This window comes from Oncorhynchus mykiss, chromosome 16 (assembly GCF_057628025.1).
Source record: "Oncorhynchus mykiss isolate SJ-2025 chromosome 16, ASM5762802v1, whole genome shotgun sequence".
NCBI classification, from domain to species: domain Eukaryota; kingdom Metazoa; phylum Chordata; class Actinopteri; order Salmoniformes; family Salmonidae; genus Oncorhynchus; species Oncorhynchus mykiss.
In genome coordinates, this window is record NC_143037.1 from 16259790 (window position 1) to 16275135 (window position 15346).

The window sequence follows — 15346 nt, forward strand, 5'->3', positions numbered from 1 at the left end:
AAACTTGAATGAAAATGTGACTGTTAAAAGATAACTGAGAAAGAAGCAGCAGTTATAGTTTTCCTGGGAATCTGTTTTTTAAAGGTGAACATCATTTCATTTCAACTCAATACGGTATAAAGAGCAGAATAAATGGACTGCCGTGCTTGCCAACCATTTGAATGTGTCTTTAGCGCTCGCTTGATAATGGAAAGAACGTTCCTTAGACTTGACTTGAACTGACCTAATGTGACCAGATGGCGGTGCTGTGGACTCACACAGGGATTGGACTCAGAACTGAGGAAATCAAGATCATATCATTCACTACTGTGCATCTTAAACTTTATTGTGAGTACTGAAGTTACATAGAAAAAATGTACTTACTGTGTCTGAGTGGATTATAGAAGTACAGTAGGTACACTCTTTTCTATAATCAAAACATTGAACGATTTGCTGCCCTCTGTACATTATTCAATATTCCAGCAATATTCTTTCATTGTGCATCATAGTACTTCAGTTAAACTGGAACAAAATACAGTATGAAACTCAATAGCATTTACATTAGGCAATTACATACATTTCTCTTTATACGTCTAGAATGATGAATCCACTGAATTAAAAAGTGTTGTAAATCGATACGAAGGTCAGATGTGCGGAGTGTATCTCTTCAAAATACCATGGTTCGGAAAAGAATGATATAGATACAATTGTAGCATTTCTGAAATAAAGTCAAGGTAGGTATACTGAACAATACTGTATTCAAATACAGGACAGATGTTTTGCCTCCAGAATATCAATAACATGATGTTGGACACCCTGTACAGAAACACATAAACAACATTTAAACATTTGAACAAACCCTTCCATAGAGTGTTATAGATGTACAAAGATCCATATTGATATTATCTTGCCTCAATGCACAGTTTGAATTGTATAAACAGCCCACAGTTTCTTGTTCTGCTACTTGACAACCTCTTGACTTTCTACATCACTAGACACCGTGTTCCATTTGGCCTCAACAGGACAACCATTTATAAGTAATGCAAACTATAAAGCTCTAGATTATACATTTCATTTAAAATATATACACCACATACTTTCTTAGTAATATTGCACAAAAGGACTCCAATGGATCATGAACGATGGATAGAGCGAAGGGGTACAAATGGGGACCGTTTAGATACATTCACAGCTGCAAGAAGAGGTGGGTCAGGAGAGTTCTGCAGTTGGGTGGGGGACTTGGATGAGTATACAAAATATCACCAGGAAGAGAAATCATCAGAGAATGTGTGAGATGACACAGAGGTACTGTAACTTGAAATGCTCCAGCTCAATCTAGTGGGTGTACTTTGACAGGTTGCTGTTTGATGTCTACTCTGGTGGTCTTTACTGAATGAGTTTGATAGACTAATAGGCTGTGATTCTTACTGTACCGATGCACTGAAACTGTCATCCTTTTATCATACAGTAGGGGGCAGAAGATGACGCATTATGAATTCACTCGTACACCATACACATACATACACAACCACCACTGTTAAAAACGTATCACACACACACACATGGGGAAAAGGAAACAGCGACACACACTTTATACACCGGTAGACATATACACACACACGAGACAGACTCATAGCCAATAGGCCACAGCCACACACACACACACACACACACACACAGAGAGAAAGAACAGGTTTATGTGCGGCAGCAACCAGCACTCTTCATCTCCTTGTTGACATAATCTTCAAGCTGAAACGTTGGTTCATCAGGCTCCTTCAGTGACCTGTGCTTCAGCTCTCTGAGAGAAAATAGAAAAACAAAGGGTAGAGAAAGCAATAAAGAAAGAAGAAAAGGACGGGGAAATTCAATCTCGTTTCAGCATATTTACTGCATAGGTTTATTTTTGATTCTGTGTTTATTTCGAAATCACATGTATGACAAAACAAAAAGGCATTGATTGACATGTCATCTCTAGAGAACACAGCAGTGGTAAACATCCTACTCACCTGGCCACAGCTGTAAATGCCAGCTCCACGTTCAGGCCAGATTTAGCACTGGTCTCCATGAAGGGCACAGCAAACTCCTGCACAGGGTAGAGTGAGAGTCCACCAAGTTTTAGGGTATTAAGTACCTGGTGTGTTTGTGTGTGTTTTGTGTGTATGCAATATTGTGAAAAGCCGATAAATAAAACTGTTGCTGACCCCCCCAACACAAAAAAATCCCATTGCATGGAAATATCGTTCTATAGGTTAATTTGCATAATTTTCATTACAAGTGCAGCAGGTTGTGAACTCTGCAAACCATGTTTCCACTCTGAGCCTGCCTGCCAGGGTTGGTCCCACAAAGCCAAAGCCCCCTGATGGGTGAGGATAATATACAAGGAATTTCTCAAAGCTGCTAATGAGAACCGTGTGTGTGTGTGTGTGTGTGTGTGTGTGTGTGTGTGTGTGTGTGTGTGTGTGTGTGTGTGTGTGTGTGTGTGTGTGTGTGTGTGTGTGTGTGTGTGTGTGTGTGTGTGTGTGTGTGTGTGTGTGTGTGTGTGTGTGTGTGTGTGTGTGTGTGTGTGTGTGTGTGTGTCCCACATCTGTTGCTATGGGGTAATAATGTTAGGGACACTATAGGATGAATCACAATAATTGTTTGCTAAAATAGTAACTGCTTGCCAAAAATGTACTCTTTGTAATGGCAATCCTGGGTATAGGTAACAATCCTTCATATTAACTGCCTACATTATTACATATTTATTTGTGAATTGTGGAAATTAAGATACGCACATTTTTTAAATTTGTAAATGTATTTTTTTAGAACTATATATGATACAAAACGAGGTGAGGGCATTGGAAATGATTTTGGTGGTTGATCGGCTTCTGTTCTGTGGGTGGCACTGTGTGCTCTTTTCAAAGTATGAGTCCCGGTCTCTCGGGCCCTGGGATCCGGGAGAACGGGGTGGTCTGCCGGTCACTAGAATGACAACCCAATTTGGGATGGTGGGGATGGGTTTAGCGGGTGGAACAGTGCAGAACAATTGAAGGTTTACTTGGAGGCAAAGCAAATAATATGGACACTCAATCACTATGGTACTTTTTAATATTTACGAACATATAGTACCAGTCAAAAGTTTGGACACACCTGCTGATTCAAGGGTTTTTCTTTATTTTGACTATTTTCTACATTGTAGAATAATAGAGAAGACATCAAAACTATGAAATAACACAAATGCAATCATGTAGTAACAAAAAAAGTGTTAGATTCTTCAAAGTAGCCTCCCTTTGCCTTTGACAGCTTTGCACACTCTTGGCATTCTCTCAACCAGCTTCACCAGTTGTTGGCTTTCAAACAGTTGTTTGCTGCTTTTCCTTCACTCTGCGGTCCAACTCATCATAAACGATCTCAATTGGGTTGAGGTTGGGTGATTGGGGAGGCCAGGTCAACTGATGCAGCACTCCATCACTCTCCTTCTTGGTCAAATAGCACTTACACAGTCTGGAAGTGTGTTGGGTCATTGTCCTGTTGAAAAACAAATGATAGTCCCACTAAGCACAAAGCAGATGAGATGGCATATCGCTGCAGAATGCTGTGGTAGCCATGCTGGTTAAGTGTGCCTTGAATTCGAAATAAATCACAGACAGTGTCACCAGCAAAGCACCCTCCCACCATCACACCTCCTTCTCCATGCTTCACGGTGGGAACAACACGAGCGGAGATCCTCCGTTCACCTACTCTGCATCTCACAAAGACACAGCGGTTGGAACCAAAAATCCAAAGGACAGATTTCCACCGATCTAATGTCCATTGCTTGTGTTTCTTGGCCCAAGGAAGTCACTTCTAATTATTGGTGTCCTTTAGTAGTGGTTGCTTTGCAGCAATTCGAGGCCTGAGTCTCCTCTGAACAGTTGATGTTGAGATGTGTCCGTTACTTGAACTCTGTGAAGCATTTAGTTGGGCTGCAATCTGAGGTGCTGTTAACTCTAATGAACTTGTTCTCTGCAGCAGAGGTAACTCTGGGTATTTCATTCCTGTGGCGGTCCTCATGAGAGCCACTTTCATCATAGCGCTTGATGGTATTTGCGACAGTACTTGAAGAAACTTTCAAAGTTCATGAAATTTTACGCATTGACAGACCTTCATGTCTTAAAGTAATGATGGACTGTAATTTCTCTTTGCTTATTTGAGCTGTTCTTGCATGAATATGGACTTGGTCTTTTACCAAATAGGGCTATATTCTGTATACACACGTCTACCTTGTCACAACACAACTGATTGGCTCAAATGCATTAAGAAGGAAATAAATTAAACATTAACTTTTAACAAGGCACGTCTGCTAATTGAAATGCATTCCAGGTGACCTACCTCATGAAGCTGGTTGAGAGAACGCCAAGAGTGTGCAAAGCTGTCATCAAGGCAAAGGGTGGCTACTTTGAAGAATCTCAAATGTAAAAAATATTTTGATTTGTTTAACACTTTTTTGGTTACTTCATGATTCCATATGTGTTATTTAATAGTTTTGATGTCTTCACTATTATTCTACAATGTAGAAAATAGTAAAAATGAAGAAAAAGCCTGGAATGAGTAGGTGTGTCCAAACTTTTGACTGGTAGTGTATATATCTATATGTTTCCACTCCAAGAATGAGAACGGTAAATTACTGTAATTAATAAATGCATTAATAGAAATGTATGTAACTAAATTACAGGGATTAACGGTACATTTACTACTGGTGACATATGTCATGGGGAATTGATCAAAATCTAAAATCAATGGAAAAACAACTCACGCAAGGAAACAATGAATGTCCAGCATCACTACTCTGGACGGCTCTGACTTAGAATACGTGGACAACTACAAATACCTGGGTGTCTGGTTAGACTGTAAACTCTCCTTCCAGACTCACATTAAGCATCTCCAATCCAAAATTAAATCTAGAATCTGCTTCCTATATCGCAACAAAGCATCCTTCACTCATGCTGCCAAACATACCCTCGTAAAACTGACCATCCTACCGATCCTCGACTTCGGCGATGTCATCTATAAAATAGCCTCCAACACTCTACTCATCAAATTGGATGCAGTCTATCACAGTGCCATCCGTTTTGTCACCAAAGTCCCATATACTACCCACCACTGCGACCTGTACGCTCTCGTTGGTTGGCCCTCGCTTCATCTCATCGCAAAACCAACTGGCTACAGTTTATCTACAAGTCTCTGCTAGGTAAAGCACCACCTTATCTCAGCTCACTGGTCACCATAGCAGCACCCACACGTAGCACGCGCTCTAGCAGGTATATTTTACTGGTCACCCCCAAAGCCAATTCCTCATTTGGTCGCCTTTCCTTGCAGTTCTCTGCTGCCAATGACTGGAACGAACTGCAAAAATCTCCCTCACAGAGCAGCCCACAGATCACTGCACCCGTACATAGCCCATCTGTAAACACCCCATCTATCTACCTCATCCCCATACTGTATTTATTTATCTTGCTCCTTTGCACCCCAGTCTCTCTACTTGCACATTCATCTTCTGCACATCTACCATTCCAGTGTTTAATTGCTATATTTGTAATAACTTCTCCACCATGGCCTATTTATTGCCTTAACTCCCTTATCTTACCTCATTTGCACACACGGTATATATACGTTTTCTATTGACTGTATGTTTGTTTATTCCATGTGTAACTATGTGTTGTTGCATGTGTCGAACTGCTTTGCTTTATCTTGGCCAGGTCGCAGTTGCAAATGAGAACTTTTTCTCAACTGGCCTACCTGGTTAAATAAAGGTGAAATAAAAAATTAAAAAAATTGCAAGAATTGGCGGGAGACAGCTGAGCCATTCTTGAGAGACTCGCCAAAATCTTTTGCCACACACCCCTCCCTTTCTTCCTGTCTAAACATTTAAAAATTATACTCAAGACACATTATCTATTACACGCGCTGCCCAAATTGCGGGCTTCCCAAATAGGCATAGGCCTACAAGCTTGTGATTTCAAACAATCCACAGCTATTTTTTTAAAGAAGTTAATGGTCCTTAATTTCTCTGTCATGCTTTCTGGTGAAGTATTTTGAATGATTTAATTTATTTCTGTATAGACAGGAGCAATTATATAATGTCGGCAAATGTATATACATTTAATTTTCTATTGGACCCACCGCTATGCCATTTCTCTCTTTAATTTGTTTTCATATGGTGTTTTCCCAGGTGCGCAGTTTAGAATGGTGTTTTCTCAGGTCCGCTGTTTAGAATGGTGTTTTCCCAGGTGCGCTGTTTAGAATGGTGTTTTCCCAGGTGCGCTGTTTAGAATGGTGTTTTCCCAGGTGCGCTGTTTAGAATGGTGTTTTCCCAGGTGCGCTGTTTAGAATGGTGTTTTCCTAGGTCCGCTGTTTAGAATGGTGTTTTCTCAGGTCCGCTGTTTAGAATGGTGTTTTCTCAGGTCCGCTGTTTAGAATGGTGTTTTCTCAGGTCCGCTGTTTAGAATGGTGTTTTCTCAGGTCCGCTGTTTAGAATGGTGTTTTCTCAGGTCCGCTGTTTAGAATGGTGTTTTCTCAGGTCCGCTGTTTAGAATGGTGTTTTCTCAGGTCCGCTGTTTAGAATGGTGTTTTCTCAGGTCCGCTGTTTAGAATGGTGTTTTCTCAGGTCCACTGTTTAGAATGGTGTTTTCCCAGGTGTGCTGTTTAGAATGGTGTTTTCCCAGGTGTGCTGTTTAGAATGGTGTTTTCCCAGGTGTGCTGTTTAGAATGGTGTTTTCCCAGGTGTTCTCCCAGGTCCGCTGTTTAGAATGGTGTTTTCCCAGGTGTGCTGTTTAGAATGGTGTTTTCCTAGGTCCGCTGTTTAGAATGGTGTTTTCCCAGGTCCGCTGTTTAGAATGGTGTTTTCCCAGGTCCGCTGTTTAGAATGGTGTTTTCCCAGGTGCGCTGTTTAGAATGGTGTTTTCCCAGGTGCGCTGTTTAGAATGGTGTTTTCCCAGGTGCGCTGTTTAGAATGGTGTTTTCCCAGGTGCGCTGTTTAGAATGGTGTTTTCCTAGGTCCGTTGTTTAGAATGGTGTTTTCTCAGGTCCGCTGTTTAGAATGGTGTTTTCTCAGGTCCGCTGTTTAGAATGGTGTTTTCTCAGGTCCGCTGTTTAGAATGGTGTTTTCTCAGGTCCGCTGTTTAGAATGGTGTTTTCTCAGGTCCGCTGTTTAGAATGGTGTTTTCTCAGGTCCGCTGTTTAGAATGGTGTTTTCTCAGGTCCGCTGTTTAGAATGGTGTTTTCTCAGGTCCGCTGTTTAGAATGGTGTTTTCTCAGGTCCGCTGTTTAGAATGGTGTTTTCTCAGGTCCACTGTTTAGAATGGTGTTTTCCCAGGTGTGCTGTTTAGAATGGTGTTTTCCCAGGTGTGCTGTTTAGAATGGTGTTTTCCCAGGTGTGCTGTTTAGAATGGTGTTTTCCCAGGTGTTCTCCCAGGTCCGCTGTTTAGAATGGTGTTTTCCCAGGTGTGCTGTTTAGAATGGTGTTTTCCTAGGTCCGCTGTTTAGAATGGTGTTTTCCCAGGTCCGCTGTTTAGAATGGTGTTTTCCCAGGTCCGCTGTTTAGAATGGTGTTTTCCTAGGTCCGCTGTTTAGAATGGTGTTTTCCTAGGTCCGCTGTTTAGAATGGTGTTTTCCTAGGTTCGCTGTTTAGAATGGTGTTTTCCTAGGTTCGCTGTTTATAATGGTGTTTTCCTAGGTCCGCTGTTTAGAATGGTGTTTTCCCAGGTCCGCTGTTTAGAATTGTGTTTTCCCAGGTGTGCTGTTTAGAATGGTGTTTTCCTAGGTCCGCTGTTTAGAATGGTGTTTTCCTAGGTCCGCTGTTTAGAATGGTGTTTTCCTAGGTTCGCTGTTTAGAATGGTGTTTTCCTAGGTCCGCTGTTTAGAATGGTGTTTTCCCAGGTCCGCTGTTTAGAATGGTGTTTTCCCAGGTGTGCTGTTTAGAATGGTGTTTTCCCAGGTGTGCTGTTTAGAATGGTGTTTTCTCAGGTCCGCTGTTTAGAATGGTGTTCTCCCAGGTCCTCTGTTTAGAATGGTGTTTTCCCAGGTCCTCTGTTTAGAATGGTGTTTTCCCAGGTCCGCTGTTTAGAATGGTGTTTTCCCAGGTGTGCTGTTTAGAATGGTGTTTTCCCAGGTGTGCTGTTTAGAATGGTGTTTTCCCAGGTGTTCTGTTTAGAATGGTGTTTTCCCAGGTGTGCTGTTTAGAATGTTGTTTTCCCAGGTGTGCTGTTTAGAATGGTGTTCTCCCAGGTCCGCTGTTTAGAATGGTGTTTTCCCAGGTGTGCTGTTTAGAATGGTGTTTTCCCAGGTGTGCTGTTTAGAATGTTGTTTTCCCAGGTGTGCTGTTTAGAATGGTGTTCTCCCAGGTCCGCTGTTTAGAATGGTGGTTTCCCAGGTGTGCTGTTTAGAATGGTGGTTTCCCAGGTGTGCTGTTTAGAATGGTGTTTTCCCAGGTCCGCTGTTTAGAATGGTATTTTCCCAGGTGTGCTGTTTAGAATGGTGTTTTCCCAGGTGTGCTGTTTAGAATGGTGTTTTCCCAGGTGTGCTGTTCAGAACACTGTTTTCCTGCAAATTTCATTTTGGTAAATGTTTGAAAATGACAGTTTATTGGCTGCCTCATTACATGAGTTACATGTTCTGGTGAGATGCATTATCATAATCTAAATGTGATTTTTGTCATTCTGAACACCGTGGATGGACCCGCTAATGTGTTATGCACTCAATGCACATGGGTCCAGTAAATTTCTTAAATGCCGGTAAATTAAAATCTTCCCGGTCACCTTGTCCGGCGCCACATTTTCCTAACAGAAACCCTGATGTGTGCGTGCGTGACAGAGGAGTTTTACTGTGTGTGTGTGTGCGAGAGAGTTTTGTAGGGATTTTTTTACGTTATTATTACACAGTCTGACAATAACAAGGGTATCTGACGTCAGCCTCCCTTACAGCCATGCACAGTAATTTACTGTTACAAGCCTATGAACTCAGAGCGTACCGATGTGAAAAATACATTTCTCGAACTCACTTCAAAGACTCCAAACAAGGCCCCTCGAGTGGCGCAGTGGTCTAAGGCACTGCATCGCAGTGCTAGCTGCGCCACTAGATATTCTGGGTTAGAGTCCAGGCTCTGTCGCAGCCGACCGTGACCGGGAGACCAATGGGGTGGCGCAGAATTGGCCCAGCGTTGTCCGGGTTATAGGAGGGTTTGGCCGGCAAGGAAGTCCATGTCCCATCTCACACGAGCGACTTCTGTGGTGGGCCGAGCACAGTGCACACTGACACAGTCGTCGGGTGTACAGTGTTTCCACCGACACATTGGTGCGGCTGGCATCCGGGTTAAGTGGACATTATGTCAAGAAGCAGTGCGGCTTGGTTGGGTTGTGTTTTGGAGGACGCATGGCTCTTGACCTTCGCGTCTCCCGAGTCCGTACGGGAGTTGCAGCATTGAGACAAGACTGTAACTACCAATTGAATACCATGAAATTGGGTAAAAAAAAAGAAGAGAGAAAAAAAAACCTCAGAACAATAACAACAGAAGGTGCACCTATGAATAAATAAGTAGAGAAATCAAGACACACCCGGACTGTCACCCGTCTATGCAGACTAAAATAGATCGAAACCTAGACATCAAAAGGGTCAATACTGTGTGATTGAGTTGTGTATTTTCTTTCCTAACAGCGCACCTTGGCCAGTTTCTCTCCTTCCTCTCTCTTCACCACTCTCTCGTGTGTTGCATCAGCCTGTAAGAGATCACAAATATATCCTGAAAACATTCTCTCCTTTCATCTATTCTCTGTTTCATCATCTACTCACACTAACAGCATCCTCTCCTTTATTTTCTGCAGAGACGCATATATCTACCTCCTTTTGCGCTCTCTCCATTGATAGTAATGCACTCATCACCCGTCCATCAATATCTACCTCGTTCTTTCTCTCTCTCAATTCATAGTAATGTACTTATTATCCATCCATCCATCCATTCGTCCGTCCTTTCAGTGGGGGGGCTGACCTTGTTCCCCAGCAGCATTAGCACCACGTCCTGCTGAGCGTACTCATGGATCTCTGTCAGCCATGCCTGGAGAGAGGGAGGGAGAGAGGGAGAGAGAGAGGGGCAGAGAGAGAGAGAAATAAAGAGAGAGAGAGAGAGATATGTGACTCGTTTCAGGAAACTAGGCGTATGTTGCATATCACTGCTTCATTAGAGAGGCATTTGAATGTAAACATAGATTTTTTTATAAAATGTTTTTTTGTTGTTGGCAGAAATGCCTTCCGGAACATGTGAACTATCATGTGCCTTAATAACAAACTTATATTCCATCTGTAAATACTAATAAAATGGGCGTGGTTATGGCGTTGAACTGAGCGGATTCGTTTTTAGTGCTCTCCTGACAATTTCGGCTAAACTTCTTTTCATCTCTTCTTTTACATCCTCGTAACACGAACAGCAATTTTATTGGACAATTTCAGGCGTTTCTACATCCTTGATGAATCGACTTAAACATAGTCCTCCTAAAACAAGAAGAACATCTTTCAACGACAATGTAGTCGACGCTAGGCCAGTTAACCCTGCTAATTCAACCAGCTCTACTAACACAGTTAGCCCTGCAAGCTCCTCACACCACGAGTCCGACATGGCTACCAACGATGTAGACGACCTAAACCAGAAGCAGAACCAAGGGGTTTTGGAAGCAATCTCTGCCATGAGGGAGGACTTTTCCACCAAACTCGAAGGTGTTCTAACAGGGATTAGTGAGGTTAAACGTGACCTTCAAGCCTACTCCACACGCTTGGATGAAGCAGGGGAACGCATTAGCATGGTGGAAGATACCGTTGTCACTGTCAAAACAATGACCGAAAAGTTTGGAAAAACAGATGGCAGACCTTACTTCAAAACTAAGCTCGCTCGATAATCTACACAGGTAGTCTAAGTTGAGACTGGTTAATCTACATGAAAAAGTGGAAAATGGTGACGCAGTTGCATTTCTCGAGAGTTGGCTTCCCGAGGCATTGGGGCCGGACAACTGCGCATTGAAAGAGCCCATTGGCTTCTGGCTCATACAAGCCCGAGAAACCACCCCTCTCCTTGAGACAAAGTCAGAGTGATGCGGAAATCCAGGGCTATGGGCAAGGTGGTGCACAGGGACCAAGAGATCATGTTCTTCCCTGACCTATCTGAATGGCGCAGCAGTCTAAGGCACTACATCTCAGTGCTAGAGGTGTCACTATAGACCCTGGTTTGATCCCGGGCTGTATCACAACCGGCCGTGATCAGGAGTCCCATAGGGGGTGCACAATTTGCACAGCGTCGTCCAGGTTAGGGGAGGGTTTGGCCGGGGTAGGCTGTCATTGTAAATTCTTAACTGACTTGTCTAGTTAAATATAGGTTAAATAAAACATGCACCGAAAAAGAAAAGGCTACGACGGGGTCACACGCCAGCTCAGGTCCCTCAACATTGCCTATGGAATAGCCTTCCCAGCTAAACTACGGCTGACTTACAATGGAGTAAGTTTGCATCTCCCTCTCAAGTCGAGGTGTTCATCCCTGTCATACGTGAATCTTCTTCCTACTTGTGTTGCCGCTGTGAATTTTACCACGACTAGGGAGAACTAAACCATCTCGGATTATGTGAAGAGGAAAGCCCATAAAATTGTCAGAGACTCCAGTCACCCAAGTCATAGACTGTTTTCTCTGCTACCGCACGGCAAGCGGTACCGGAGCATCAAGTCTAGGACCAAAATGTTCCTTAACAGCTTTTACTCCCAAGCCATAAGACTGCTGAAGAATTAATCAAATGGCCACCGGACTATTACATTGACCCCCCCCTGTTTTGTACACTGCAGCTACTTGCTGTTTATTATCTATGCATAGTCATTTTACCCCATGTACAAATTACCTCAACTAACCTGTACCCCTGTCAGACTCAATACCCCCTGTATATAGCCTCACTATTGTTATGTTATTGTGTTACTTTTTATTATTATTATTATTTTTAACTTTAGTTTATTTGGTAAATATTTTCTTACCTCTTCTTGAACTGCACTGTTGATTAAGGGCTTGTAAGTAAGCATTTCACGGTAAGGTCTACACTTGTTGAATTCGGCGCATGTCACAAAAAAAGTTTGATTTGAATCGATTTTTGACTATTGGCAAGCTAAGTAACATTAGCTAATGTATTAGCTGTTACTGTAGTACTGTAGCTAGCATAACAGTTAAGTGAATAATATGAAGAGCTAGCCCACTCAAAGTTTCCTTATATTATTTGTAGCCTGTATGTGCTCTTTTTTCAAATCTTTTTTTGAAACAATTTTTTTTAGCCTGTATGTACTCATCAGTTAGCCTGTTTGGGGTAGGGGGCAGCATTTTCACTTTCGGATAAATAGCGTGCCCAAACTGAACTGCCTCCTACTCTGTCCCAGATCCTAATATAGGCATATTATTATTAGTATTGGATAGAAAACACGCTGAAGTTTTAAAACTGTTTGAATCATGTCTGTGAGTATAACATAACTTATTTAGCAGGCGAAGCCGGAGGACAAACCATTCCGATTTGTTTGTTTTTTAAGTCACTGTCTTTTCAATATGTTTTCATGGAGAATCCAGAATTCTAATCGACTTTCCTGCAGTTCCTACCGCTTCCACTGGATGTCATCAGTTTGTAGAAATTTGGTTGAGGTTTTTCCTTTGTGTAATGAAGAAGTACCATAGCTCAGAACGAACGTCACTTCATGTGTACCTTTTTGATTGAGGCGCAAAACCAGAAAAGTAGGGTCAGTTTGTTTTGCTCCTGTATTGAACACAGATCATCCCGTCTTCAATTTGATCGATTATATACGTTTAGAATTACATAAAGTTGTATTACAAAAGTAGTTTGAAATGTTTTGGCAAAGTTTACAGGTAACTTTTGAGATATTTTGTAGCAACGTTGCGTCAGTTAGGATCACCACTTTATTTTAAGAATGTGAATTGTCAGAATATTAGTAGAGAGAATAATTTATTTAATATTTTATTTATTTAATCTCATTCCCAGTGGGTCAGAAGTTTACATACACTCAATTAGTATTTGGTAGCATTGCCTTTACATTGTTTAACTTGGGTCAAACGTTTTGGGCAACTTTCCACAAGCATCCCAAAATAAATTGGGTGAATTTTGGCCCATTCCTCCTGACAGAACTGGTGTAACTGAGTCAGGATTGTAGGCCTCCTTGCTCGCACACACTTTTTCATTTCTGCCAACAAATGTTCTATAGGATTGAGGTCAGGGCTTTGTGATGGCCACTCCAATGCCTTGACTTTGTTGTCCTTAAGTGATTTTGCCACAAATTTGGAAGTATGCTTGGGGTCATTGTCCATTTGGAAGACCCATTTGTGACCAAGCTTTAACTTCTTAACTGATGTCTTGAGATGTTGCTTCAATATATCCACATACTTTTCCATCCTCATGACGCCATCTATTTTGTGAAATGCACGAGTCCCTCCTGCAGCAAAGCACCCACACAATATGATACTGCTACCCCCGTGCTTCACGGTTGGGATGGTGTTCTTCGACTTGTAAGCCTCCCCCTTTTTCCTCCAAACATATCGATACGATGGTCATTATGGCCAAACAGTTCTATTTTTGTTTAATCAGACCAGAGGACAAAAAGTACGATCTTTGTCCCCATGTGCAGTTGCAAACCAAAGTCGGGATTTTTTGTGCCGGTTTTGGAGCAGTGGCTTCTTCCTTGCTGAGCGGCTTTTCAGGTTATATCGATATAGGACTCGTTTTACTGTGGATATAGATACTTTTGTACCGGTTTCCTCCAGCATCTTCACAAGGTCCTTTGCTGTTATTCTGGTATTGAGTTCCACTTTTCGCACCAAAGTACGTTCATCTCTAGGAGACAGAACGCGTCTCCTTCCTGAGCGGTATGATGGCTGCGTGGTCCCATGGTGTTTATACTTGCGTACTACTGTATTGACAGATGAACGTGGTACCTTCAGGCATTTGGAAATTGCTCCCAAGGACTTGTGGAGGTCTACAATTTCTTTGTCTGAGGTCTTGGCTGATTTCTTTTGATTTTTCCATGATGTCAAGCAAAGAGCCAGTGAGTTTTAAGTTAGGCCTTGAAATACATCCACAGGTGCACCTCCAATTGACTTAAATTATGTCAATTAGCCTATCAGCATTTTCTAAAGCCATGACATAATTTTCTGGAATTTTCCAACCTGTTTAAAGGCACAGTCAATTTAGTGTATGTAAACTTCTCACCCACTGGAATTGTGATACAGTGAATTGAGGCGGCAGTGGTTAGAGTGGTTAGAGTGGTTAGAGCGTTGGACTAGTAACCGAAAGGTTGCAAGTTTGAATCCCCGAGCTGACAATTGTTGGAAAATTACTTGTGTCATGCACAAAGCAGATGTCCTAACCGACTTGCCAAAACTATAGTTTGTTAACAAGAAATTTGTGGAGTGGTTGAAAAATGAGTTTTAATGACTCCAACCTAAGTGTATGTAAACTTCCGACTTCAACTGCAATTGTATGGGCCATTTTACTAGCAGCAGACCATATGTTGTGGATCATCTACAACTATTTCGGACTGTCCATACTGTAAAGGTAACGTTAGTCAGGCTTCACTAACTAGCGTTACTGTTTTCGGTGGAGCAATTCTTTGCCATTTTTCAAATGAATACTACGTGACATTTCACATATCATCTTGCTGGATATGCCTTTTGTTGTGATATTTCACATAACATCTTGCAAGATGTGCCTTTTGATTCGTTCGTGAGGAGTAATGGCTGAGAGAAGACAGGAGACACTTTGTTTTGTTTAGTCGCTTAGGTCCCTTTAATGGATCAGTCATCCAGCAGGCTACACTCTACGATTAGGGGGAGGTGGGAGAGAAAGCGTTGGGTGTCTCGTTTAGGGAGACAAGGGAATGGGGTTTAGTGTTTTACTATTATGGATTTGTTTGTTCCAACAGATCTTTACATATTTTCCTCACTACAAAATATTCATGCGGTCCTTTTGGTTACTAAACATATTTTAGATATGCCTTTTTGCTATAGCGTATTCCATTTTTACATCTTTGGTTAAATGACTTCAAATGTAAAACTGAAATTTACTTTGTGGAATGTCTGTGTAGTTTGTAAACTATCCAAGCTGAAACAGGTTATTACTAGGCTTAAACAACGACATTCATCTATTGTGTTCCTTCAAGAAACGCACTTGTTGAAGGATGAGCTACTTAAAGTACGCAGGAGATGTCAACGGCAAGTAATAGCATCCTGTTTCTCCTCTCATTCTTGTGGTGTGATGGTATTAATTCACAAATATGTTCTGTTTCAAGTGGATAATATTATAACTGTACAGGTAACTCGTTTTGACTGAGCGTATTA

At 41.9% G+C, this 15346-nt stretch overlaps 1 protein-coding gene across 1 annotated transcript in view; it reads right to left on the minus strand.

The window, feature by feature from the left end:
- Positions 1 to 304: 304 nt before the first annotated feature.
- The window catches only part of rab26 (RAB26, member RAS oncogene family), a 121344-nt gene continuing 106302 nt past the window's right edge, over positions 305 to 15346 (minus strand). The window contains exons 6-9 of the mRNA XM_021564921.3: positions 9980 to 10045; positions 9654 to 9710; positions 1986 to 2062; positions 305 to 1777 (exon numbers count right to left, since the gene is read on the minus strand). Of these exons, the coding sequence (XP_021420596.3) occupies positions 1675 to 1777; positions 1986 to 2062; positions 9654 to 9710; positions 9980 to 10045 (303 nt within the window). The 3' untranslated portion in view covers positions 305 to 1674. The remainder of the gene's footprint in view (positions 1778 to 1985; positions 2063 to 9653; positions 9711 to 9979; positions 10046 to 15346) is intronic.